We start from the raw sequence: 25,395 nt of genomic DNA, 5'->3' as shown, positions 1-25,395 counted from the left end.
TTTCCTCATTTTTAATTATCTCTGGAAGAGCTCAGGAGTCCTCCCCTGCCCTCTCTAAAATAGTTATAAAATTAATGCATTGAGCTCAAGTTGTTACTCCAAATAAAAGAGTCTCTCACAGACTCCTGTGTTCAGCAGATACGTCCAGCCCCCTCCCACCGTGTATGAGAAAAAGGGCAGAAGCTGGAGGCTGGATCTTTCTTCCGTGGCCAGATGCATAGCTTTTCGGTCAGAGATGCATATAGGCTAGAACCCAGAAGTCACAACTTGCATTCTGTCTACACAAGTGTACAAAGTCATGCCTTCCTCTCCATGGCCCTTGGTGCATCTGGGTGTGTAGGTAATTTAGTAGGTAGAAAGTTTACACCAGCTTTTAGTAATATTGTTTCTGTTCTAGCTGTTGCATTTGGCAGATTCCCTTTTTAACATTTGGTAATGTGTCTTCTCTAACGCTAAAAAGAAAAGTTGCCAAATATAGCTGTTGATCATAATAAAACACCCTAAAAGTAATATTAAGACACTTCTTTGTGGTGTAGGTACATGCATGTATGAGTGCCTGTGCACACTGTAGGGCAACCTGAAGGAGTCAGCCAGGCTTACAGCTCGAAAGGGACCTTGAGTCAGCAATCGATATGTCATCGGGGCACAGCAACTCAATAATTGAAATGATGGGCCTTACCAAATTAGAAAAACAAACAAGTGAACAGATATTTATGAGTGTCTGTGAAGAGGTGCTGTGTTGGGCTTCCAGAATCATTTGGCAGGATGTCCCTGCTGCCCCAAAGTAGCTCAGTTGGGGAGACATAATCCCTGAAAAGTTCAACTAACAATAGAAGATTTAAATAGTATTTCAAAATAGCTGTTATTAATAGACGGGAACAGAAACCAATCTGTTTTTGCAATGTTTCTCCTAAAAACGTTCACATTGTTCTGAAGTATAGAGAATGGATTAAAGTCACGTTGGTGGCTATTCCTTGGGTTCTAGGGGTTCAGATGATTCCAGTCCATTTGTGAATCCATCTGGACCTGACAGAAGCCACATGTATGTTGCAGATGTACTGGATCTCTTCAGTTCTGTAGCAATCCCTGTCCTTGCTAGCAGCCACCATAAATGGTTTGAGCATTTTAAGGTTTTTTGTTTTGTTTTGTTTTGTTTTTGTTTTTTTATGGGTCAGAAATACAGCCATTCTTCACCTCTCTACGTTCAACAGAATTCTTCTTGTGAATTGTGCTAGAGTGGAAGGGAACGAAAATAAGTCTTGCAAAGTGGAATCAAGGCCATTTCATAAAAGGCATTAGAAATAGTTGCCTTGGGACCTGCGGAGGTCCTCACGCTATCTCTGGAATCTAAGATTTTTGGAATGCTGTGCTGGTAGCTCCCACCAGTGGCAGCCACTGGACCTGGACACAATGCCTGATTGCCTACGTGAGGACAATCCAGGGCCTTGAGGACGGCTTCAGTGAGGGCACTGGGCTCAGGCCTCATTATGTACACAGGAGAGAATGGGGCTTGGGTAACAATTCACAGCAAACTGGGAGTTGTTTGATGAGTGTAGAGTTTCAGTTCTGGAAGATGAAAAAGTTCTAGAGGACTGTTTTTTTTGTTTTTTAGTGTGTGTGCGCGCGTGTTTTAAGTTTATTCATTCTTGAGAGAGAGAGAGAGAGAGAGAGAGAGCAGAGAGGAAGACAGAGGATCCCAAGCAGGCTCTGCTCTCACACTCAGGGCTCTAACTCACAAACTGTGAGACCATGTCCTGAGCTGAAATCAAGAGTCGGACACTTAACCAGCTGAGCCACTCAGGTGCCCCTAGAGATCTGTTACACAACAGTGTGCATAAAGTTAACACTACGGTACTGCACATTTAAATTTTTTAAAGATGACAAATCTTGGGTTACGTGTTTTTAACCACAGTAAAAACAAAAAACAAAACAAAAAACCTCCAGCAAACTTATTTTTCTGAACCTTGGAATATCTGTTAAACCCAGAATCAGGCTTGTCTCTTGGTTTTGATGACTGTAAATGGACAATTTCTGATTTTTTTGTTTTATTTTCTCTCTTTTGTTCATTCTTTTATTCCAGAAGTTGTTATTTAAATTTTTGTCACTGTGAAAATAGTGTACTTTTAAAGTGTTTTGAAAATAAGGAAAAGTGGAATATTATTTTGTATTTTAGAGAGAGAAAGGGTGCACAAATGTACCCAATGTCACTATTTATATTTTGGCTTGTTTCTTTACATTGTTTTAGAAAGTTTTTTTTTAATGTTTATTTTGAGAAAGAGAGAGAGAACACACGTGCTGGGTGTGGAGGGGCAGAGAGAGAGGGAGAGAGAGAATCCCCGACAGACTCTACATGGTCAGTGCAGAGCCCGATGCATTGCTTGAACCCACAAACAGTGAGATCATGACCTGTGCCAAGATCAAGAGTCGGATGCTCAACCAGGCACCTCTACATTGTTTTAAAAAATATTATTACTTTTAGTACTGAAGCCCTGCCACACTCCCCTCAGGACAGTTGAGGGATTTCTGGGTTGCTGGGGTAATGTAGAATTGGAAAGAAATGTGAAGGTATGTCAGGGAAGATTCACTTGCCCTTGACCTAAGGTATCCAGAAAGGCACGTTTTGGTGGGAGGATGCCCAGTGTCTTAGGGGCTGTGTTGGGGGGTGGGGGGATGTTATAACATCCCCTTCTTTGGTGACTTACCCAAATTTCTCCCGGATGTATCTTATAACCATAATGCCATTTCCATCCCCCAAAGTGTTAGCCTAGTACATTTCTTGCAAGGATGGCTCATCTATCTGTTCTCCAAAACTCCGTCCAGTTTAGGGAGAGGGGAGCTGTCTACTAAGAAGAAGACAGGGCATGCTTACTTGTGCGGTTTCATTTTCTTTGCACATAACTTGGAGGCACTCCTTCAATCTGAGCCCTGTGGTTAATTTGTGGAAACCTCCTGCCATTATCAGTGGTTTTTCTTTGGCTTTCTTTATCAATCTAATATTTTGGCTTTGAAATTAGTTGCACAACTCTCTTCCTCCTCTTTGTACTGAAAACAAATAATTTACCCAAACACCAGCTATTCACATCCCAGAACAATGCCAGCAACTTGGCACAGGGTGGATTGGGGCAGTGGTATTAAACGTAGCTGCAAGTCAAGGAAGTGCGCACTCATAGAAGCAGAGTCCCGTGGTCGGTCGGGTAGGAGAGGGGAGGAAGGCAGATAAGGATGGCCTCTGCACACAGTGGGGTGGTGGTTGTTGTGCCCTTGACTGCTCTACCCACCTCCACAGGCCCAGGGTCTGGTGAGCTCCTCATCTTGGGGAGGAGGAGGAGAAAGAGGGGTAGAACTTAAAAATATGAAGGTCGTTTAAACTCAAGTTAAAATGTTTGTACCATCTAAATTGTGGTGCAGTGGAGCCAACTTGTGGTTTCAGGCCCTGTTTATGGTTTTATATAGTATTATAAATCCTTTTTCAAATCTTGTTCTTTTAACAAAAGTAACATTATAGCTAGCAAATAAATATTTTCCATGTTACTTCATAGTCTTTATAACCATTATTTTTTTATTTTTTAAAAGTCCAAGTTTTTTATTATTATTATTTATTTTAGAGAGAGAGAGGGCAGGCACACAAATGGGGGAGATGGGCAGAGGGAGAGAGAGAGAGAATCCCAGGTAGGCTCCATGCTCAGTACAGAGCCTGACACAGGGCTTGATCCCACGACCCTGGGACTGAGCCACCCAGGCGCCCTAAGCAACCATTATTTTAAATAACTATTGATATATTCTTGTGTGGATTTGCCATGTTTTAATTAACTACTGTTTTACTGTTGGACATTTAACCAATAGCCATCTATAGAAACACTAACATTTAGATACGATCACATACCAAGTATGGATAAAATGCTTTCGGGCTAGAGATTTGATAAAGATTAGTTACTGTTCTAATTTCATGGTCCTCAGAATGTCTAGGGCAAGATTGCATTCTGTGCATGCACTGAAGAGACTAACACTAGGACTTCCTTCCATCTCATGGTCTTTACATGTTTGTTTTTAAGCGGGGGTGGGAAGAAGTTATTTTCTTTTTTTAATGATGCAACGAAAAATTAAGTTTAAGAAGTAAAACATCAAAAACAATCATATATTTAAAGCCCTTTGTATCCCTGTGTCTGATCCCCTCTTTCTCTCACTCAGTGACAAATATGACTCTGACTTGGTGTCTGCCATTTCCATGCTCATTGTTAGATATAGATTCAGCATATTATTTGCAATATTTTAAATCTTAATAAAAAGGTCTTCATGGGGGCACCTGGGTGGCTCAGTCGATTGAGCATTGGACCAGCTCAGGTCATGATCTCGCAGTTTGTGGGTTCGAGCCCCGCGTTGGGCTTTGTGCTCACAGCTCAGAGCCTGGAGCCTGCTTCGGATTCTGTGTCTCCCCTTCTCTCTGCCCCTCCCATGCTCATGCTCTGTCTCTCTTTGTCTCTCAATAATAAATAAATGTTTACAAAAAAATTTTTTAATAAAAAAAAAGGTCCTCATGCTGTCCATATCCTTCTTCAGCTGGTCTTTTTACTGAATATATTTGTGAGATTCATTCACACTGGGACGTGTAATTCTAACCCATTTATTTCCACAACTGGTGGTTCTTCCATTGCATGAATGTGTCATGGTTTATTCATCCACTTGCCTAATGATGGGTGTTCAATCCACTTCCCCCACCCCCACCACCTACTTTTTTGCTCTTAGAAACAATGCTACCTTAAGTAGTCTTGTTAGTGTCTCTTTGTGAACATGCTTGAGAAGTTTCTGAGGTATTTCTTAGCAGTGGAATCATCGGGTCATGGAGTTTGTGCATCGTCAGCTTTACTAGATGTTGAAGATTGCTTTCCAAAGTGGTGGTACTGATTCACACTCCCATTTGGTGTTCCTGTTTGTTTCATATATATTCCTGTCAATCCTGGATCTTGCCACACTTGAGTTTTGCCAATATGATGGGGTGAAATGGTATCCCTTGTGATTTTATCTATTATGGCCAATTAGATTTATTTTATAATTTGCTTCCATTGGCCAGCACAGAGCCAATGTTATGAAAAAACTTGTTAAAGTTCTTATTCTTCATTGTTTTTTTGAGATTTTATGTATGTATGTATGTATTTGTTTGTTTATTTATTTATTTATTTATTTATTTATTTATTTATTTATTTTTAAGTCTGCTCCATAGGCAGAGTGGAGCCCAACGTGGGGCTTGAACTGACAACCCTCAGATCAAGACCTGAGCTGAGATCAAGAGTCAGATGCTTAACAAACCGAGCCACCTAGGCGCCCCTTTTTGAGATTTTTTTTAAAGCAAAACAACCAGTTTGGAATTTGTTAAATGACTTAAAAGGTATATTATAAAATAAATAAATCTCTTCCCAGCGAGGAGAACCACACCCCGTGTGATTTGGTATCAGAATCCCAGGTGACTGCAGTTGCGGACTGAATACAGGTGACTGCCGCTTGACTGGTCTCCGCTGTGTTCTGTTGGTCAGGAGCAAGTCACAGGCCCCACCATACTCAAGGAGAGGGGATCACACAAATACGGACTTCAAGAGGCAGGGATCTTGGGGGCTACCTCACACATTAGTCTGTTCCCCACAATAGGTACCAGGTGGTGCTCATCATGTTTCAGGTTTAGATGTTCAGCTCTGCTACAGCAGTCAGAGACCATCCGATTTCAGGAGACAGACTTTGGTTCCCAGCGCCACGAGAAGAGTAGCTGACAGCGGGGCTCATGCTGCTTCCTGCACGTTCTCCTTTTACACACATCCACATGGGAAGCTAAATGATGTGTGTGGTTGAGTGTGGGCTCAGGGCAAGAAGAGTGAGCAGGAATATCTCAGTGGCTGATGTCATTGGACCGTGAGAACTTAAAACATCCCTCAGTGTTATAGAACTCTTCCTGCTGCTGCAGATTCTTAGGTTGTTGGGAGCAGTGATGAATTTTGCCTCTTCACACTCTGCTTTTACTAGATATGCAATGTACACTATCCCCCTTTATGGTCACACATTCATTCTCTAGTCAGGATATAATTCGGTTGATTAAATTCAACATTATGAAATGTCTTCATTTCTGTCATCTGACCTTGAGATTTGTCCGTCTAGCAAACAGTTCATCAGCCGTGTGCCAGGTGCTTGGGATACTGTGGACAATACAGCTCCTCATGGAGCCCACAGTATAGAGCCAAAGACTAACATTGAACTAGTAATCACAAGTGTGAGGACAGTTTGCCCTGTTTTAGTTGTGAGTTATCAGCAGTGTCTTGGATTGTTCTCACAGATCCACCGGTTTTTATCCCTTCTTGATTCTTTAGATTTTATTGTCTGAGTCTCACCTCAACCTGTTTTTAAAGTAGCTTGCACTCTGCCCCACTGACTTTTATACTACCTACATCATTTCATAAAACAAAGGAAAGGAAAATAAGAGACCAAAAAGTTTAACTGAATCATGATTTAAAATAACATTTCAAGGGCACCTGGGTGGCTCAGTTGGTTAAGCGTTGGACTCTAGGTTTCGGCTCAGGTCATGATTTCATGCTTTTGTGAGTTCGAGCCCGGCATTGGGCTCTGTACTGACTGCTCAGAGCCTGCTTGGGATTCTCTCTCTCCCTCCATCCCTCTCTCTCTGTGCCCCTACCCTGCTTATGTTGTCTCTGTCTCTCTCAAAAATAAATAAATACATTAAAAAAAAAATATAACTTTTCAGGGGTGCTTGGGTGGCTTAGTTGGTTCATGTCCAGCTCTTGATTTTGCTTCAGGTCATGATCCCAGAGTCACAGATCCAGCCCCATGTCTGGCTCTGCACTAAGTTTGGAGCCTGCTTAAGATTCTCTCTCTCTCTCTCTCTCTCTCTCTCTCTCTTTCTCTCTCTCTCTCTCTATCTCTATCTCTCCCTCCCCCCACCCCCCCCCCGTGCCCCTCCCTGACTTGACTCACATGTGGGCAGTGAGTGCTGTCTCTAAAATTTTTTTAAAAAAATTAAAAAAAATAGTAAAGTGATACATTAACATCAGCACTTTCTGAGTGGTGGTTTTCACTTTATGCCTTTCTGTAGACCTTAAATTTTAATAGTCACAAAAAGCATTTTTCAGTTTAAGAAAAGGTGTTTCTTAAAATATTTCAAATTTCTCCATATGAAATATATGTATTGCAAACTGTTCTTTTCACATATGTGCCCTGGTTGAGAAAACACAAGTGACAGCATTGCTTCAGTCCAGCTGTAACCTCAGCACATGGTGAGGCCTGGAGGAATAGCATTGGCCAAATGAAAGAATTATAGCAGCTGCCTAATCATTTCCCCACTAGCCCCACATAGTAAACAATATCATATCTCCCTCCTTAAACAAATGAGTACTATTTGCTGAGCCATTTATATAAAGTTTTATTTTTAGCAATGGATGTATTTTCTATCAGATGTGCGTCAGCCAGGGAAGGGAAAGGAACCAGCCCTTACTGGAAGCGCATTCAGTGCCCTAAGGCCAGACAGCGTTCTGGATTCCCCATAATCCTTCAGTGGTTAATGCCTGGGGAGGAAGAGGAGGAGGCCCTAGGTTCCCTGCTCTGTTCTTTCCTGGCCACGTATGGTTGGGCCACTTGCTGAACATTTCTGTTTCCTTTGGTTAAATGGCGATAAGCGCAGCCCCTTCACGGACTCTGAGGATGAATTCAACTAATGCACATAAATGTGCTCCAGGAGTGCCTGATATGGGTAAACACTTGGTGAGAGTGAGCAGCTATTCTTTATGAGGTCGCTGGCCCAACAAGGTAAGGCCAGCCTGCTAAGATCGTATTGTTAGCGGAGAAGCCAGGATTCAAATAAGGGTTTTTCTGACCTCGGTGCCCGTGCTTTCCACGCTAGAGAATTTTGTCTGCGGTTGCACAAAGCAGAAGGAGGGAAGCACAGGCAGTAGGGGGAAGGAAAATGAGCAGCGAGAATGGGGAGTTAAGGAAAAGGAAAGGGCCAAGGAAATTGCAGGGAGAGCCCTTGAGGGGTAAAAAAGGAAAAGAAAGTGGAGAAAGCCCAGGCAGAGCGGGACCAGGAGAAGAGTGGGAATAGTAAGGAGGGAAGAAGCTCCTCCCCCAGGCCTCGCCCTTCCGGGCTGAGTTCTGGTCCAAGGGACCTCTCCCTTCTCTAGACCCTCCACCCCTCTGTAGCTTGCCTTTCCCCGTCCCAGCCCTCAGCCGCGCTGCCCGTCCCCACACTGCCCCCGGACAAAGTCTCAGGTCCTGAGGTGGGTTAGAGCTCTACTCCCTCCTACCCGTCTTTCTAGACACACCTTACGCTGTTCTCTGCTCTCTATCCTTTCCCTGTATTTTTAACTATAAGAAAATAGGCTTCCCCCCCTACCACCAGATTACAACCACTTTATTCATACATGCTTTGCCTATTTTTAAAAAAATTTCTGACACGCTGCACTTCAGTGCTGTATTTTAATAGTAAACTGAAAAACTAAATATTTTTATGATTAGAATTTAATTTTTCAGTAAAACCTGCCATTTTAACTTATAAAAATCATATATCATTTTACATTAAATGATACTGTAGGTATTTCTACCCAAAAAGAATCCTTGTAATCCCAAATAATTATTTTGGTTTAGATAATAGCGTTTCCCTTTACTCTTGTGTGAACAACCAAATGGTATAGGTATATTGCATATTTGGAGCGTTGCGATTTTACTTTTTCTTTTTTTTCTTGTTAATATTATTATTATTTTATTTTTAGAGAAAGAGTGTGAGTTGGGGGAGAGGGGCAGAGGGAGGAGGAGAGAGAGAGAGAGAGAGAGAGAGAGAGAGAGAGAGAATCTAAAGCAGGCTCCATGCTGAGCATGGAGCCTGATGTGGGGCTCGATCCCATGACCCTGGGACGACGATCTGAGCAGAAATCAAGAGTCAGATGCTCAACCGACTGAGCCCCTCAGGTGCCCCTGATTTTATGTTTTTTTATTTCTTTCACTTCTTTTTCTCTCTTGTTTATCTACCTGCCCCTTCCCCTAATTTCCCCAAGTTTTTTAAACTCATACTGGAGATTAATATTATTACAGCAAAACACAGCACAGTCAGAGCAGTATACAACCCGGATCTGCCCAATAATGTTGTAGACCCACTTGTGGTGCTAGAGTTCAGATTTATAAATGTGCAGAAACTGATGACCACAGGCAGATAAGCCAGAATTGACAATGGGAGGATCTGGAAATGATCTTTGGGAAGTTATTTAACCCTGTGACTTACTTATTTTTAATCTTTATTCATTTGCAATATAGATCCCATTGTTCTGGCAAAGGATCGTGATACTAACCAACCAAGAAAACTAACATAAACCAATTCCTACCATATGTCATGCAGAGGGCACCAGTTCTGAACGGACTCAGTGTGTGTTGTGAATTCATGCCATGTGACATTTCCCGTGGTAGAGAGTGCATAGTGCTTGGTAATAGGTTTATTCTGAAAAGCAATCTTAGACAATGAGTGGTGGATAGACTCTTTTTTTCAGAAATGTGGCTGGGTTTCTGTGGCTCAGGCAGGATAATTCCAGAGGGATGAAATGACCTTCAGAAAAGGAGATTCCAAAAGTCTCCATTTATTTGCAAATAATTATATGAAGTGGCTGTTTGGGATGCAGTCTCAGTAAAGAACTATGCTTTTTAACTAAAACATTCTCTAATGCCTTCATTGCTACAGTTTCTGACACTGGAATGCAAGTCATGCTCCCATTAACAGGCACGTATGGAATCTTCTAGGTCAGCTCTGTCTATTATGATTTGAAATATGCCTTTAAGGAGCATGTAGTTTAAGGGAGATGAAATATTACATGGCTAAAAATAATAGGGTGTAATAAGTAGTATAAGACATACAGAATAAGTGCTGAAGAAATACAAACAAGGGAGCCATTTTATTGAATTGAGGGGCAGGCAGGTGAGGCCTAAAGGATGAATAGGAGTTTTCTAGGCAGGCAGGGATGAGAAGGGTGTTTGTGATATAGAGCTCATGGACAAAGGTATGAAGGCAGAAGAGTGCATGACATATTCACGGACCGTGGTGGGTGGCGTGGCATTGGGGGGGGCTGGCATTGGCTGGAGTGGCCCCATATGGAGCTGGGAGAGGGGCCTATGCCAGAGTGTTCCAAGAGCATAGAAAGTACGGGTGGTGTTGGAGTATTGAGGGAAGGTGTGGAACATTCTCTCTGTTCTCCACGTTGGGAAATCCTACTCATTTTCATTAGTTCCTCCCTGACCTGCTGCTACCCAGCAAACAGTAAGGCATCTTCTTTTTTCCTCCCTATGTGTTTTTCGTTCATAGCCATTTATCCCGTTGTTTCACTGTAGGCTGTGAAACCCTTGAGGGGGAGGGTATTTTTGGTCTTACACATTTAGGTTACTCAGCTGCAAAACAGATGCCAAATAAATGTTTCGTAGGTTAGGCTATTCTGTAGATTAATATCTCAACTAAGGTATATTACAACTTTTAAATGGTAAAGATTCTATGATTCTAAATACTAACATCTTCCACACTGGCCTGATTTCATGTAATCTAAATGACAGATTATTATCTTGAGAACTGAAGAAGTCCTTTGGCATCATAACTTGTTTGGCATGAATCACTTTTTTCTTAAATGTAATTTCTTTAAATTCAAAGTTCTTTGTCTAGGAAAATGAAATGTTCGCATTTTGAAACTCTAAAAATAACACACTGGGGAGATGATGCCAAAACAGTGGTTTCAATCACAAATGCTCTCTGAATCCAGCATCTAAATGAGAACTAATTACTGAATCAGATCATGGTTACTAGGCATTCATTGTGTTAAGGCAATTAACAGCAGTATTGAGAAACTCAAGTAAGAAAATATTTTAAAAACTCTCCAGTTTTGTTCAAATTTCTAATGTGCTGGGATGATCAACTGTTCCTTATATGCAAGGAATAATATGAATGATGATATCTTATTGTACAGTTTTAATAAATACCAGTCTTATTCTCTTAGTGGATAGATAGGTTCCCCAAGTCAGATCTGATTGATGTATTGTTTAAGATTGATTTAGAAATAAGTGCTTTTAATTTGCTATGGAGTTTACTAAATTTGCTGAGTTCACATTTACTAAGGTAGTTTCCTACCTTACATGATTGAAAAAGCCTGTTAAAGAAACTATCTTGTTTCCCTAAAAGGGGTTTCTCAAGCTTGACATGCAGGTACGGGATGAGGAAACTTCAGGAAAACCCACTTAACAGTCTTTGTTGATCTGTCTAGCAAGGCTTCGTAGTATTAATTTTGATTTTGCTTGATTCTTTTCTCCTTATTTAGAAGCATTTGCTGTTTATTCCGTATGTAAGATAGAAGACATTTAATAATACAACTGATTGGTGTGTTGGCATAATTTACGATCCACTTAGTAAGTTCATAATAAGCTTTAGACGTCATTTAAATTCCAGATATAAACTGTTAAATAATTTAATGCTTATTTTTTTCAACAGATGTGAATTATTAAAAAGAAAATGGCCCGATGGTGCCCTGTATTTCCTTCTCTCGTCACCGAGGAAAGGTATAATATATGGAAAATATGCATCTAAGGTATACTTTTCCTTTCCACCAATCCCATGAGGGCTGCTAGTGGGTGTGATGGTTATTATAAATGAAGGCGTGTGGCTGTTACATTACCCAAGGATGATTTTGTTCAAGGGCAATAGAAGTACAGTTGTGTTCCCTCTCCAGCTTCCGTATAGAATGCTGTTGGCTGCTCAGCGATAGTGAGACGTGAAGACCTCCTAATAGCCCTGCAGTACAGCTGTACTTCTGGTCACTGGTAAAACGCAACTGTGGAGGCCTGGAGACTAGTGTCCCACTAACCCTTTTAAATCAGAAGTTGCAGATTGGGGGGTCCATAGACCAGAACTGGCTCATGGAAGCGCATTGTTTGGCCTGCATTATCTTAAAATACTTTTTAAATGACTTGTTAACATTTAAAAGTCAGGTGATTTCACGTACAAGTCTGAATTTCCTGGCTATTCTTAAAATATGAGATGATCTGGAAAAATAGACCCACATCCCCAGATGGTTACTCATGGATGGGGCAGAACTGGGGCTGCCTTTAGTGGAGGAATGCCCTTTCCAGGTCTCCGCAGTCCCCTCCCTATCATATGTGATATGCATCATTCATTTATGTTACCTACTTAACCCTTGTAGGCCTTTGAGTTTGTTAGTATGTTAGAAAACTGCTGTAGGGGAATGGAGGAGGAGGGCGTGTCAGGAGACTTGACTTCGATGATACAGCTTAGTCTTGATAACACACCTTCAACTGGGGAGACATCTCAGTGTGCCCAATTCCACCAGCCTCTTGATTTTGGTGGTCATGGAACCTACTACCAACACACTGAAGTGTCTGCGTATGATTGTTTAAAGTTTCCTGGCTCACAGGGAAAACTCTTTGGTGCAGAAACCCTCCCTCAAACCCTGTTTAGCTTGTAGGGATAAATAATTGGCATTTCCTTCTCTGGAAAGTCTTGAATCTGGCTTTGAAAATTACTTTTTCCCAATTAACAACCCTAGTAATATGGCTCCCTTGCACAGGCGAGTTAGAACCATGCCCCGACACAGCCAGTCCCTGACCATGGCACCCTACTCATCTGTAAGCCTAGTGGAACAACTGGAAGATAGAATCCTCTGCCACGAGAAAACAACCGCTGCCCTTGTGGAGCACGCCTTCCGGATTAAAGACGACATTGTCAGCAGTTTGCAGAAAATGCAAAACAAAGGGGGAGGTGACCGCCTGGCCAGGCTTTTCTTGGAGGAGCACATCAGAAACATCACTGCCATAGTGAAGCAACTCAATCGGGATATTGAGGTGAGTAAGGTGTGTGCAAGTCAGCGTGGCCGCGATCCTTCCCACAGACCTGCAGGGGCTCAGCAGGCGGAATTCTTGCCCGCCAGGCAGTAATGCATTCAGACCAAAGCTTTCGGGCTGTGTATTCTAGCGTTCGCCGAGGAAACCCGCTTGAGCAAATAGCCTAATTAAATTTATTTCAGTATTTGATAGCAGTTACTGTCAGTGTCATTTATGTTTAATCTAAATTTACCTTGCTGACTATGAAATCTCTTCGTTTTGTTCGGCTCTCAATGAAGAGACAGAAGAACTAGTCAAATAGTTTCCCTGTAAAACCCTTCATATTGTCAAAGACAGCTATTAAGTCAATTACTAGGCCAGTCTTTGCTGCTTCAGATTAAATGTTTCTAGGTCATAATGATTACATATAATTCAGTTTATTATTCATACAATTTATGCATTTGGATTGCTTCTCAGACTTCCCTTTTATTGCTTTATTTTTTTCTTTGAAATGAGCCCAATGAAAGGCCAGTAGTGGCTAAATTTTTAAAATTTGTAAATGTATTGCTATTTATTGAATAATCACAGGGACCACACAATTTAGTTCAGAAGCTTAAGATTGTTTAGGGCCTGAGTTTTCACATTGAACAGTGTTGCTATCCTTCACATGTAATTTTTAAATATATAAATAAAAGATATGTGGATAGATTAAGGAAAACCTTTGCTTCAAGTCATAGAGATTGTACCTGACTTATGCTTCCTGAAATTAAGCCTTATTTTTTTCCATGTCAGATTTGTGTTTATTTACTTTTTAATACTTTATTGATATATAATTTATAAGGCACAAAAATCCACCCAGTATGAGTGTACAATTCAGTATTTTTAGGAAATTTATACCGTTGTGCAACTATCAACCCAACTCAGTTGTAGAACATTTCCATCACCCTGAAAATTTCTTTTAAAAAAATTTTTTTTTAATGTTTATTTATTTTTAAGAGAGATACAGAGAGACTGAGTGCAAGCGAGGGAGGGGTGGAGAGAGAGGGAGACACAGAATCTGAAGCAGGCTCCAGGCTCCGAGCTGTCAGTATAGAGCCCAACGCAGGGCTCGAACTCACGAACCGAACCATGAGATCATGACCTGAGGCGAAGTCAGACGCTCAACCAAATGAGCCACCCAGGCTCCCCACCCTGAAAATTTTTATCGGTCTCTTTGCCGTCAATCCCTACTTGTACCCCAGGCCTGGGCAATCACTAAACTGTTTTCAGTCTCTATAAACGTGTCTCTTCTGGAAATTCCATATAAATGGAGTCTTATGATATGAAGTCTTTTGCAACTGGCTTTTTTCACTTAGCATAATCTTTCTGAGGTTCAGTCACGTTCTAGCATGTATCAGTGCAAGCATACATCAGAGATCTGGCAGGTGTGCTTCCAGATCACCGCAATAAAACGAATATAGCAATAAAGCAAGTCAAATGAATGTTTTGGTTTCCTAGTGCATACAAACGTTATGTTTACACTATCCTGTAATCTATTAAGTGTACAGTAGCATTATGTCAAGAAAATGTACATACCTTAATTTAAAAATGCTTTATCGTGGGGTGCCTGGGTGGCCCAGTCGGTTAAGCATCCGACTTCAGCTCGGTTCATGATCTCACAGTTCATGAGTTTGAACCCCGCATCAGGTTCTGCGCTGATAGCTCAGAGCCAGGAGCCTGCTTCGGATTCTGTGTCTCCCTCTCTCTCTGCCCCTCCCCCACTCTTGCTCTGCCTCTCCCTCTCTCAAAAATAAATAAACATTAAAAAAACATTAAAAATATTTTACTGCTAAAAAATGCCGACCGTCGTCTGAGCTTCCCATGAGTCGTAATCGTTTTGCCTCAGTGTTGATGGCTGCTGACTGATCAGGGTGGTGGTGGCTACAGTTGGGGTGCCTACAGCAATTTCTTAAAACAAGACAGTAATGAAGTTTGCTGCATTAATTGGCTCTTGTTTCATGAACAGTTTCTCTGTAGCATATGATGGTGTTTGATCCTCTTTTCCCCACAGTAGAACTTCTTTCAAAACTTTTATCAACTAGGTTTACGTAATATTCTAAATTTTTGTTGTCATTTTAACAATCTTCATAGCATCTTCACCAGGAGTAGATTCCATCTCAAGAAAAGACTTTCTTTGCTCACTCGTAAGAAGGAGCTCTTCATCTGTTGAAGTTTTATCATGAGATTGCAACAATTCAGTCCCATCTTCAGGCTCCACTTCAAATTCTCTTGCTATTTCCATATCTGTAGTTACCTTCTCCAATGCAGTCTTGAACCCCTCAAAGTCATCCACAAGGGTTAGAATCAACTTCTTCCAAGCTCCTGTTCTTGTTGATATTTTGATCTCTTCCCATGAATCACAAATGCTCTTAACAGCATGTAGAATGGTGAATGCTTTCCAGAGGGATTTCCAGAAGGAATCACTGTCTGTGGTAGCTCTAGCCTTATGAAATGTATTTCTTAAATAATGGAAGTACTCCTTGATCCTTTGGCTGCAGAACGGATGTTGTATGAGCAGGCATGAAAACAACATAAATCTCATTGTACATCTCCATCAGAGCTCTTGGATGACCAGATACACTGTCAATGAGCAGTAATATTTTGAGAGGAATCTTTTTTTTCTCAACAGCAGATCTCAACAATGGTCTCAAAATATTCAATAAACCATGTTGTGAACAGATGTGCTGTCATCCAGGCTTTGTTGTTCCATTTATAGAGCACAGACAGAGTAGACTTATAATTCTTAAGGGCCCGAGGATTTTCATAATGGTAAATGAGCATTGGCTTCGACTGAAAGTCACCAGCTGCATTACTAGCCCCTAACAGGGGGTGAAGCCTTGAAGCCAGGCACCGACTTCTCCTCTCCAGCTATGAAAATTTTAGATGGTGTCCTCTTTCAATATAAGGCTGTTTCATTTCCATTGAAAATCTGTTGTTCAGTATAGTCACCTTCATTCATTATCTTAGCTAGACCTTCTGGATAACCTGCTACAGCTTCTACATCAGTACTTGCTGCTTCACCTTGCACTTCTATGTTATGGAGACGGCTTCCTTCCTTAAACCTCATACACCAATCTCTGCTATCTTCAGACTCTTCTTCTGCAGCTTCCTCACCTCTCAGCCTTCACACAATTGGAGAGAGTTAGAGCCTTGCTCTGGGTTAGACTTTGGCTTAAGGGAATGCTGTGACTGGTTTGATCTTCTGTCCAGATGACTCACACTTTCTCCATATCAGTAACAAGCCCTTTGGCTTTCTTATCATTTGAGTGTTCATCGGAGTAGCACTTATAATTTCCTTCAAAAATTTCTCCTTTGCGTTCACAACCTGGCTAACCATTTGACCAAGAGGCCTAGCTTTTGGCCTGTCTTGGCTTTCCACATGCCTTCTTCACCAAGTTTCTTCATTTCTCCTTTTGATTTAATGTGAGAGACATGCGACTCTTCCTTTCACTTGAACACTTAGCGGCCATTGCAGGCTTATTCGTTGGTCTAATTTCAGTACTGTTGTGGCTCAAAGAATTGGGGGGCCCAAAGAGAGGCAGAGAGATGGAGGAATGGCTGGTTGGTGGAGCGGTCAGAACACACGCACATTTATCCGTTAAATTCACTGTCTTATATGGGTGCAGTTTGTGGCATGCCACAACAATTACTGTAGTAACGTCAAAGGTCGCCGATCACGGATCACCATAAAAAGTATAATAATAATAATGACAAAGTTTGAAATATTGTGAGAATTACCAAAATATGACACAGAAGCATGAAGTGAGCAAATGCTGTTGGAGAAATGGCGCCAGTGGACTTGTTAAACACAGGGTTGCCACAAACCTTCAGTTTGTAGAAAACTGAAGTGTCTGGGAAGCACGATAAAACAAGGTATGCCTGTAGTTCATTTCCTTTTATGTCTGAGTGGTATCCTACTGTATGGATATGCCACATATTGCTTATCCATCCATTAATTGATGGACATTTGGATTGTCTCCATGTTTTAGCTGCTGTGCACACTTGCTTATATAAGCCTGTGTGGACATGGTTTCATTTCTCTTGGGTAAATTACTAGGAGTAGAACTGCTGACTGAGTCTTACAGTAAGCGTATATTTAACTTTTTAAAACATAGCCGAATAATTTTCCAAAGTGGCTCTACACATTTTACGATCTCATCAGCAATATATGAGACTTCTCGTTTCTCCAGATCCTTATCAACACTTGGTGTTCTCTCTCTCTTTGATTATAGTCATTATAATGGACGTGTAGCGGTGTCCCACTGTAGTTTTGATTTGCATTTCTTTAATGACTGAGGATGCTGAGCACCTTTTCAGGTGCTTATTGGTCATTTGTATGTCTTCTTTGGTGAAATGTCTCCTCGAGTCTTCTGCCCAGTCTTTAAAATTAATTTTTTTAAATTTTTTTTTAACGTTTATTTTTATTTATTTTTTTTTTATTTAAAAATTTTTTTTTAACGTTTATTTATTTTTGAGACAGAGAGAGAGACAGAGCATGAACGGGGGAGGGGCAGAGAGAGGGAGACACAGAATCGGAAACAGGCTCCAGGCTCTGAGCCATCAGCCCAGAGCCCGACGCGGGGCTCGAACTCACGGACCGTGAGATCGTGACCTGAGCTGAAGTCGGACGCTTAACCAACTGAGCCACCCAGGCCCCCCTTATTTTTATTTTTGAGACAGAGAGAGACAGAGCATGAACAGGGGAGGGGCAGAGAGAGAGGGAGACAAAGAATTAGATACAGGCTCCAGGCTCTGAGCTGTCAGCACAGAGCCCGACGCGGGGCTCGAACTCACGGACCGTGAGATCGTGACCTGAGCCGAAGTTGGACACTTAACCGACCAAGCCACCCAGGCGCCCCTAAAATTAATTTTTTGATTGTGGTAAGATATTTACCATCTTAGCCGTTAAGCATACAATTCGGTGGCATTAAGTACGTTCACTGTCTTGTATGCAATGATCGCCACTACCCATTTCCAAAACTTTTTAATCATCCCAAACAGAAACATCGTTTCCATGAAACAATAACTCCCAGTTCCACAGCCCTCTCGGCCACTGCTACCCTCTATTTTACTTTCTGTCTCTACGAATTTGCCTATCCTGGGTACACCATACAAGTGGGATCATACAGTATGTGTCCTTTTGTGTCTGGGTTATGTCACTTAGCTGAATGTTGTAGCAAATATTAGAAGCTATTTTTAAGTTGGGTTATTTGTCTAATTACTGAGTTGTAAGAAGTCTTAAGTTAGTCTAGCTTCAAGTCCCTTATCATACATGTGATTTGCAGAAATTTTCTCCCGTTCTCTGGCTTATGTTTTCATTTTCCTAATGGTGTCTTTTGAAGTGCAGCATTTTAAAAATTTTAATGAAGTCAGCTTACCAGTTTTTTTCTTTTATGGCTTGTAATTTTAGTGTTGTGTCTTAAGAACTGTCTTGCTTCACCCATGGTCACAAAGATTTTCTCCTATGTTTTCTTCTAAAGTTTTAGTTTTAATTCTTAACATTTAGGTCTGTGATCCATTTTGAGTTCATGTTTATGTAAAAAGTGAAATAAAGGTCTGAGTTAATTTTTTTCCCCATTTGGATGCTCAAGGAAAATTTTCCCATTTGTCCCTTTGTTGAAAATCAATTGACCATAAAACAAGGGTTTTTTCCTGGATTCTGTTGATCTCTATGTTTTTTGTATGCTAATACCACATTGCTCTAATTAATTTCTGGCTTTAGAATACATACTGAAATTAGATACTGGGGCACCTGAGTGGCTCAGTTGGTTAAGCATCTGACTCTGGATTTTGGCTCAGGTCATGATCTCATAGTTTGTGAGATCAAGCCCCATGCGGGGCTCTGCTCTGACAGCACAGAGCCTACTTGGGAGTCTCTCTCTCTCTCTCTCTCTCTCTCTCTCTCTCATTCTCTCTCTCTCAAAAATAAATAAACATTTAAAAATATTTTTAAAATTTAAATATTTTAAAAAGTAGAAATCAGACACTATAAGTCCTCCAACTTTGTTTTCCTTTCCAAATCGTTTTGGCTTTTCTAGGTCCTTTGTGTTTTCATGTAAGTTTTAGGATCAGCTTGCTGTTTCTATAGAAAAGCCTACTGAGATTTTTTGGTAATTACATAATTATTGTAATTATTATATAATTATGAAAAAATTTAAATATGAAAGAGTTCTGTGTTACAAACTGATAAAAGTAAATCTCTAGGGGCACCTGGGTGGCTCAGTTCGTTGAGCATCCAACTCTTGATTTAGGCTCAGGTCATGATCCTAGAGTTGTGGGATCAAGCCCTATGTTGGGTTCTGTGTTGAGCATGCAGCCTGCTTGGGATTCGCTCTCATTCTCCTTCTCTCTCTCTCTCTCTCTGTCTCTCTCTCTTTCTCTCCCCCTCCCCCATCCCTCTCTCCTGTTTGTGCTCTCTAAAATAAAACCAATAAAATAAAATAAAATAAAATGTAAACATCTGTCTTAGTTGCAAGCCTACTGAGACTTTGACAGAAGTTGCTTCGAATATATAGATCAATTTTGGGAGAATTGCCATCTTCACCATATTGAGTAATTCATTAATCATTTGAGAGAACCAACTCTTGGTTTTATTCATTTTTTTCTCTTCCTTTTCTGTTTTCTATTTAATTGATTTCAACTCTGTGTGATTTCCGTTTTTCCTGCTTGCTTTTATTAGGTTTGCTTTCCATTTTCTAGTTTCTTAAGGTGGAAGCTTTGGTAATTGGTTTGAGATCTTTAGTCTTTTCTGATAATGGTGTTTAAAGTTATCCAGTGTCCTCCAGCTGCTTTAGCTGCTTCCCATGAATTTTGGTATGTTGTGTTTTTGTTTTCCTTCAGTTGAAAATTATTTTACTTTTAAGATTTTACTTTTAAGTAATCCCCACACCCAACATGGGGTTTGAACTCACAACCTCAGGACCAAGAGTCACGTGCTTTAACTGGCTGAGCCAGCCAGGCACCCCCAGTTGAAAATACTTAAAATTTTCACTTTATTTTTGTAACTTTATTTTTGGCTCATGTGTTACTTAGCAGTGTGTTGTTCAATTTCCAAATGTTTGGGGTTTCCCAAAATTTATTTCATGTGATGGAGCTCTTATTTAATTCCATGTGGGCAGAGAACATACTTTTTCTATCTTTGATCACTTTACATTTATTGAGACTCTTGTTCTATCAGTTATTTAAGTCTCCAACTCTTGTTGTTGAAAAATCTTTTTCTCCTTTCAACTCTGTTAGTTTTTGCTTCAAGTGTTTTGGGGTTCTGTTGCTCGGTACATATGCATTTATAATGATACATTGACCTTTTTATCTTTATAAAATGTTTCTCTCAACTTAACAGAAACCCATGGGGGAGGGGAAGGGAAAAAAAAAAAAGAGGTTAGAGTGGGAGAGAGCCAAAGCATAAGAGACTCTTAAACTGAGAACAAACTGAGGGTTGATGGGGGGTGGGAGGGAGGGAGGGTGGGTGATGGGTATTGAGGAGGGCACCTTTTGGGATGAGCACTGGGTGTTGTATGGAAACCAATTTGACAATAAATTTCATATATTGAAAAAAAATTTTTTTTAAATGTTTCTCTCTGTCTCTAGTAGTATTTCTCATCTTGAAGTCTGTTTTGTCTGATATTAGTATAACTATCTCAACTCTTTCATGGCTACTGTGTGCATATTTAATTTCGTTTTGTGATAATTCTCTCTTAGCTTATACCCAAGTAAGGTCCTGGTGTATCACATGGAAACCAACCTTCACTGTTCATTGAGATTCTCACATACCTATACTAAGGACAGGAATTCACTCAAAACTGTACCCTAATCAAAGTATATTTGTTTTCAGGGTTCTAAAATATCTACTCTTCTTATGATGTTTAAAGAAAAAGATTATGTATTTGTTATTCAGGGGATGTAGTGGATCTTTGCCGTTTTGGTGCGTGGCGTCATCCGCTCCAATTTCTTCTGGTATACAGAAACTTGATTTCTTTCCGGTGTTTACCTTTCTTCCATCGGACACAGACAGGATGGCTGTTCATCAGTTGCCTTATCACCTTTTTTGCTAAAGAGCATTGGAACCAGTAACTCAGGCCAGAGAATTGAGTCTCTCACTCCCTGGAGCTTGAAACCTGAGCGGGGTGATTCAGAGTGGAAATGATTGGAGCGTCTTCCCCACAGCAGCTGTGTCTGCAGGATACTGGCCAGTGTTCCTGCTGCATGGACCCTAGGAAACACCTTTTATGTCCCCTTCAGTCTACGTCCCCAGCTGCCCTTTTGGTTGTCCTCTGTCCTCAGATCTCTCCTCTGATCCTTCCAGTAAATTCCATTTTTCCCCGAAGTTAAGCCAGAGGCAAGTTTCCATTGCCTGCAACCAAAGAACTCAAATGACATCAGAAGGGCATAGGAAGTTTAAAAGATCCATAGATGAATTTACATGTTTTTGGAAGGTGGTGTTTGTACTTAGAATGATCTTTCCAGTTTTATATTTGTGAGCTAAAGCAGTTTTATTCAACCCAGAAGCTGAATAACTTGCCAACCCCAAGTTGGTACCTTTACTAAATTGAAGAACCCCAACTTAAAGATTTCAACTTTGAAAAGGGGTAGAGATCCATTAGGGGACTGATATCCCTGCTGTACCCAAATCTAGAGAGGGAGATAGATAAAATCAAAGTAATTGGGAATAAATGATTCTCACTGTTCCATCCCTTAACCAGTGGCAAAGAAGCATTTCATAAAAGAATACAAACACCCCTGTGTTTCATGTTAGAAAATATTATGACCTCTCCGTGCCTTTCCATGCCCAGCATGTCCCTGGAGGTACTCAGCTAGGTTCCCCTTGCCTGTGTGGGTAGTGGACAGACTGGAGCCTGGAGCCAACCTACTCTGGCGGTACTGTTCTCAGGAAAAGCATAGAGTGTAAGTAACTGTGCCCTTAGAAAACCCTGGACTTGGGGCGCCTGCCTGGCACAGTCAGTGGAGCATGTGTCTCTTGATCTCGCGGCTGTGAGTTCAAGCTCTATGTTGGGCATAGAGCTTACTTAAAAAAGTAAATAAAATTTAAACATTAAAAAAAAGAAAAGAAAGCCCTAGACTTAATTTTTGCCGTCATGAAAGCTGATAGTGCTTTAGCTGCAACTATGGGGCCCAGGGAATAATTTCCTCTTTGGTAGCTGCTATGTACTAGTCCAATGATCAGAACCACTTTAAAACATATAATTTCCAACCTCAGTGGAGCCCTCAGTCTTATTTAATAGTTTTTTTCTTGATAGGAAGACCTCCGTGCTACCTCCTCCTTTGCCTCTAATTTCCCTTCCCTTAGGTATCCTGAGCACCCAGCACTTACCAGCATTACCGCAGCATTTATGGAATAGGACTGGCATTGTTCCTTTACAAGTCTGTTTCCCCAATAGATTGTGAACTCCTCAAAAAGAAAGAAAGCTTGTCTTATTCATCTGTGCATTGTCCAGCACAGCGTGTGGAGCAAAATGCCATGAATGCTTATTAAGTGAACAAATGCCCAATTCATAGTGAAGCCGGTTGCAGATTTGCCGGTAGCATAAAGAGAAGGAGAAGAGACCCTGAGGTCATCTGTACAGACTGCAACCTTCTCTGACGAGGGAGCCAAGGTTCAGGAAGTGAGGGGACTTTCAGATTTCAAGGCCAGTAAGTGGCAGCTCTGAGACTAAACTCAGATCGTTAAAATCCAAAAATACGCTCTTTTTCTTTTCTACTTCGCCTCTTGGAAGCTCTTCTAGAACTCTGGCCTTAGGTAGCCAACTCTCAAATGTGACAGGTCGTGCTTTTCAGCCATTCTTTGCTTTCTGAATATTTCTACCCTGTCAGGAAGAATTTCTTCATGAAAGTAGGTAATTCTAGCTTTAGTTCATACTGAGTTCTCTCCTGCCCCATCATTCCTTTGATGCAAGTTCATTAAACTGCTTAATTACAGTTATTAGCAAACATCCCTAGGAATCCAGTCATCATCAGTCATGTAGGATTTTGCTAATTGTTTTTAAGATGTGTTTTTAAAATGTGATTTTTAACAATTTATAATGCAGTGAATTTTATTTTTTATTTATATATTTTAAACTATTTTATTTCTTTTTTTTTAATTTTTTAATGTTTATTTTTGAGAGAGAGAGAGAGAGAGAGAGAGACAGTGCGAGTGGGGGAGGGGCAGAGAGAGAGAGGGAGACACAGAATCTGAAACAGGCTCCAGGCTCTGAGCTGTCAACACAGAGTGTGACACAGGGCTCAAACCTACGGACCACGTGGCTCATGACCTGGGCCGAAGTTGGACGCTTAACCGACTAAGTCCCCCAGATGCTCAAACTATTTTTTTTTAATGTTTATTTATTTACTTAGAGAGTGAGAGAGACAGAGAGTGAGATTGGGGGAGAGTCAGAGAGGGGGAGAGAGATAGAATCCCAAGCAGGCTCCTGCTGTCAGCGCAGAACCCAATGCAGGGCTGCTCGATCCCACGAACCATGAGATCATGACTCAAGCCAAAATTAAGAGTTGGACGCTCCATCAGCTGAGCCACCCAGGCTCCCTGCAATGCAATGAATTTTAAAGTAATTTCAATTTCGCTGCTTTTCCATCTGAAACACATTGTATATAATGATTATTCTTGCCTTAACCAGACAGCACTCTTTTCCATTTACATATATTTTTGGATTTGTGGTTTTGCAAATGAAAAGATGATTTCCGTTGTAGAGAGAAAGAACTGAATAAAATCTGATTCTGATAAAAATTTACTTTGCATGTATGAGCATTTACTTTTTATAACTGGTAATAACTATGTATCATTATAAAGTAACAGAAGGAAGTTTAGAAATTTAATAGACTCCAATATAAAACACTAATTACATGGTTTTACATATATTATGAGCCTGAGCGTGTTTACCCAAACACAACTAAAATTAGGATGCTTGATGAGATATCAGAATTGCCACATTGTAGCCAAAATTTGTTAAAGTAAAATCATGGTGTAGATTAAAATTTAAAAAGTACTAAAAAGAAGTCTTTATTTATAAGTACTATAAAATTGGGATGGTGGATATTATGCAAAGACAATATTTGCATATTTAAAGCAAAGAGGTGTGAAGATATTCAAAGTGTATTTAAATGATGTGAAGGATGTATTTTGGTTGTTTTTTTTTAAAGTAGGCTCTGTGCCCAATGTGGGGCTTGAACTCATGACCCCAAGATCAAGAGTCGCATGCTTTACTGACTGAGCCAGCTGGATACCCCTTGTCTGTAGGTTCTTAATGAATTTCTTCAGTGAATTGCCTGGTGTTAAAATTATTTGTATTACTGGTTTACACTTGTTTTTCAGTTCAATAAATAAAAACTTACTGGGTATTTGTTTTATAAAAATCTGTCCCTGCAGATGATTTTGTGTCACAAAACTAAGGCTGTAGTAAAGTTCTCTCCAGGCTCCTGATAGAGCTAGTCAAATTGAGATATGTTAATACTATATCTTGGCAAATTTGCCTGGTTAAGTCTTTATGATTCTCTGTCATGTGGCTTTGAACACAGTATACAAAAAGAAAAGCAAAATGTGTTGTTAAACCTCTAGCCTGTGTGATCCTTAAGAGCTAGAACTAAGTCCTCATTTTTCTATTTTTAGCACCTACCACAGTGTCTGGCACAGAGTACAAGTTCAAAAAATGTTTCTTTTTAAAATTTTTTCATTTTAGAGAAAGAGAGAGTGTGAGTGGGGGAGAGGGGCAGAGGGAGAGAGAGAGAGAATCTCAGGCAGACTTCATGCTCAGCATGGAGCCCAACACAGGACCTGATCCCACAACCCCGGGATCCTGACCTGAGCCAAAATCAAGAGTTGGACGCTCAACAGGCTGAGCCACCCAGGTGTCCCTCAAAAAAAGTTTCATATTTAAAGGCTCTGGGGACCTTGACCCTTCCAGAACCCTGTAATTATTGCCCATATTTTATCAGTGGATTCTAATGTCAAAACAGATGACTCTTGTGTGCTGGTACATAGTAGGTGCTTGATAAATGTTGAAGGAAAGAATCTTTTGTTTTAATGTTTCCCCACCCATTGTCTCCACTGGCAATTTGCCTTATGATGTGGAGTATGTTATCAATTATTTATTCCACGGAAACATTCCACAAATAATCATCATCATTATAAATTTAGAAGAGGTAATGTGGTCAGTTATGAATTATACATGTCTGGCTTATCTGTACTGTCTTTAAGCTTTTATCAATCCCTGGAGGCCAACTCCTGATAAGAAGTCCATGCCTTTGTTGGTGGTAAGCTTCCCCTTCTATGACACTTTGATGGCTTGGGAAGTGGTTGAGACCCCCATGTCCCCTAAGGGCTCTCACTGTGTCTTTGGCCTTTAGGGAGTCAGGCAGTGGGGTCTGCTACCTTGCTGGTTGGAATCTGCGGACCTACTCCTGGTTTCCATATGCTCAGGCTTCATGTCTGTCTGGCTTGGGGTGGCTCTGACCTAGTTAAGTTTTGGGAAACTGTATCAAGCCCTCACCTATTGACTCAAT

General features: G+C 40.7%; 1 protein-coding gene across 2 annotated transcripts in view; it reads left to right on the top strand.

Moving 5' to 3' along the window:
• FAM81A (family with sequence similarity 81 member A) overlaps positions 1-25,395 on the top strand; it is a 75,916-nt gene that overhangs the window by 7,135 nt on the left and 43,386 nt on the right. The window contains exons 2-3 of one of the 2 annotated variants that reach the window (XM_042988743.1): positions 11,501-11,568; positions 12,594-12,867. In XM_042988743.1, coding sequence (XP_042844677.1) covers positions 11,522-11,568; positions 12,594-12,867 — 321 coding nt within the window. In that variant the 5' untranslated portion in view covers positions 11,501-11,521. Of the gene's footprint in view, positions 1-11,500; positions 11,598-12,593; positions 12,868-25,395 lie in introns of those variants that run through there. The other variant, XM_015538598.2, reaches the window with a different exon arrangement.

The sequence above is a fragment of the Panthera tigris genome, chromosome B3 (genome assembly GCF_018350195.1).
Source record: "Panthera tigris isolate Pti1 chromosome B3, P.tigris_Pti1_mat1.1, whole genome shotgun sequence".
Classification (NCBI taxonomy): Eukaryota; Metazoa; Chordata; class Mammalia; order Carnivora; family Felidae; genus Panthera; species Panthera tigris.
This window is presented reverse-complemented; position numbering and strand designations above follow the sequence as displayed.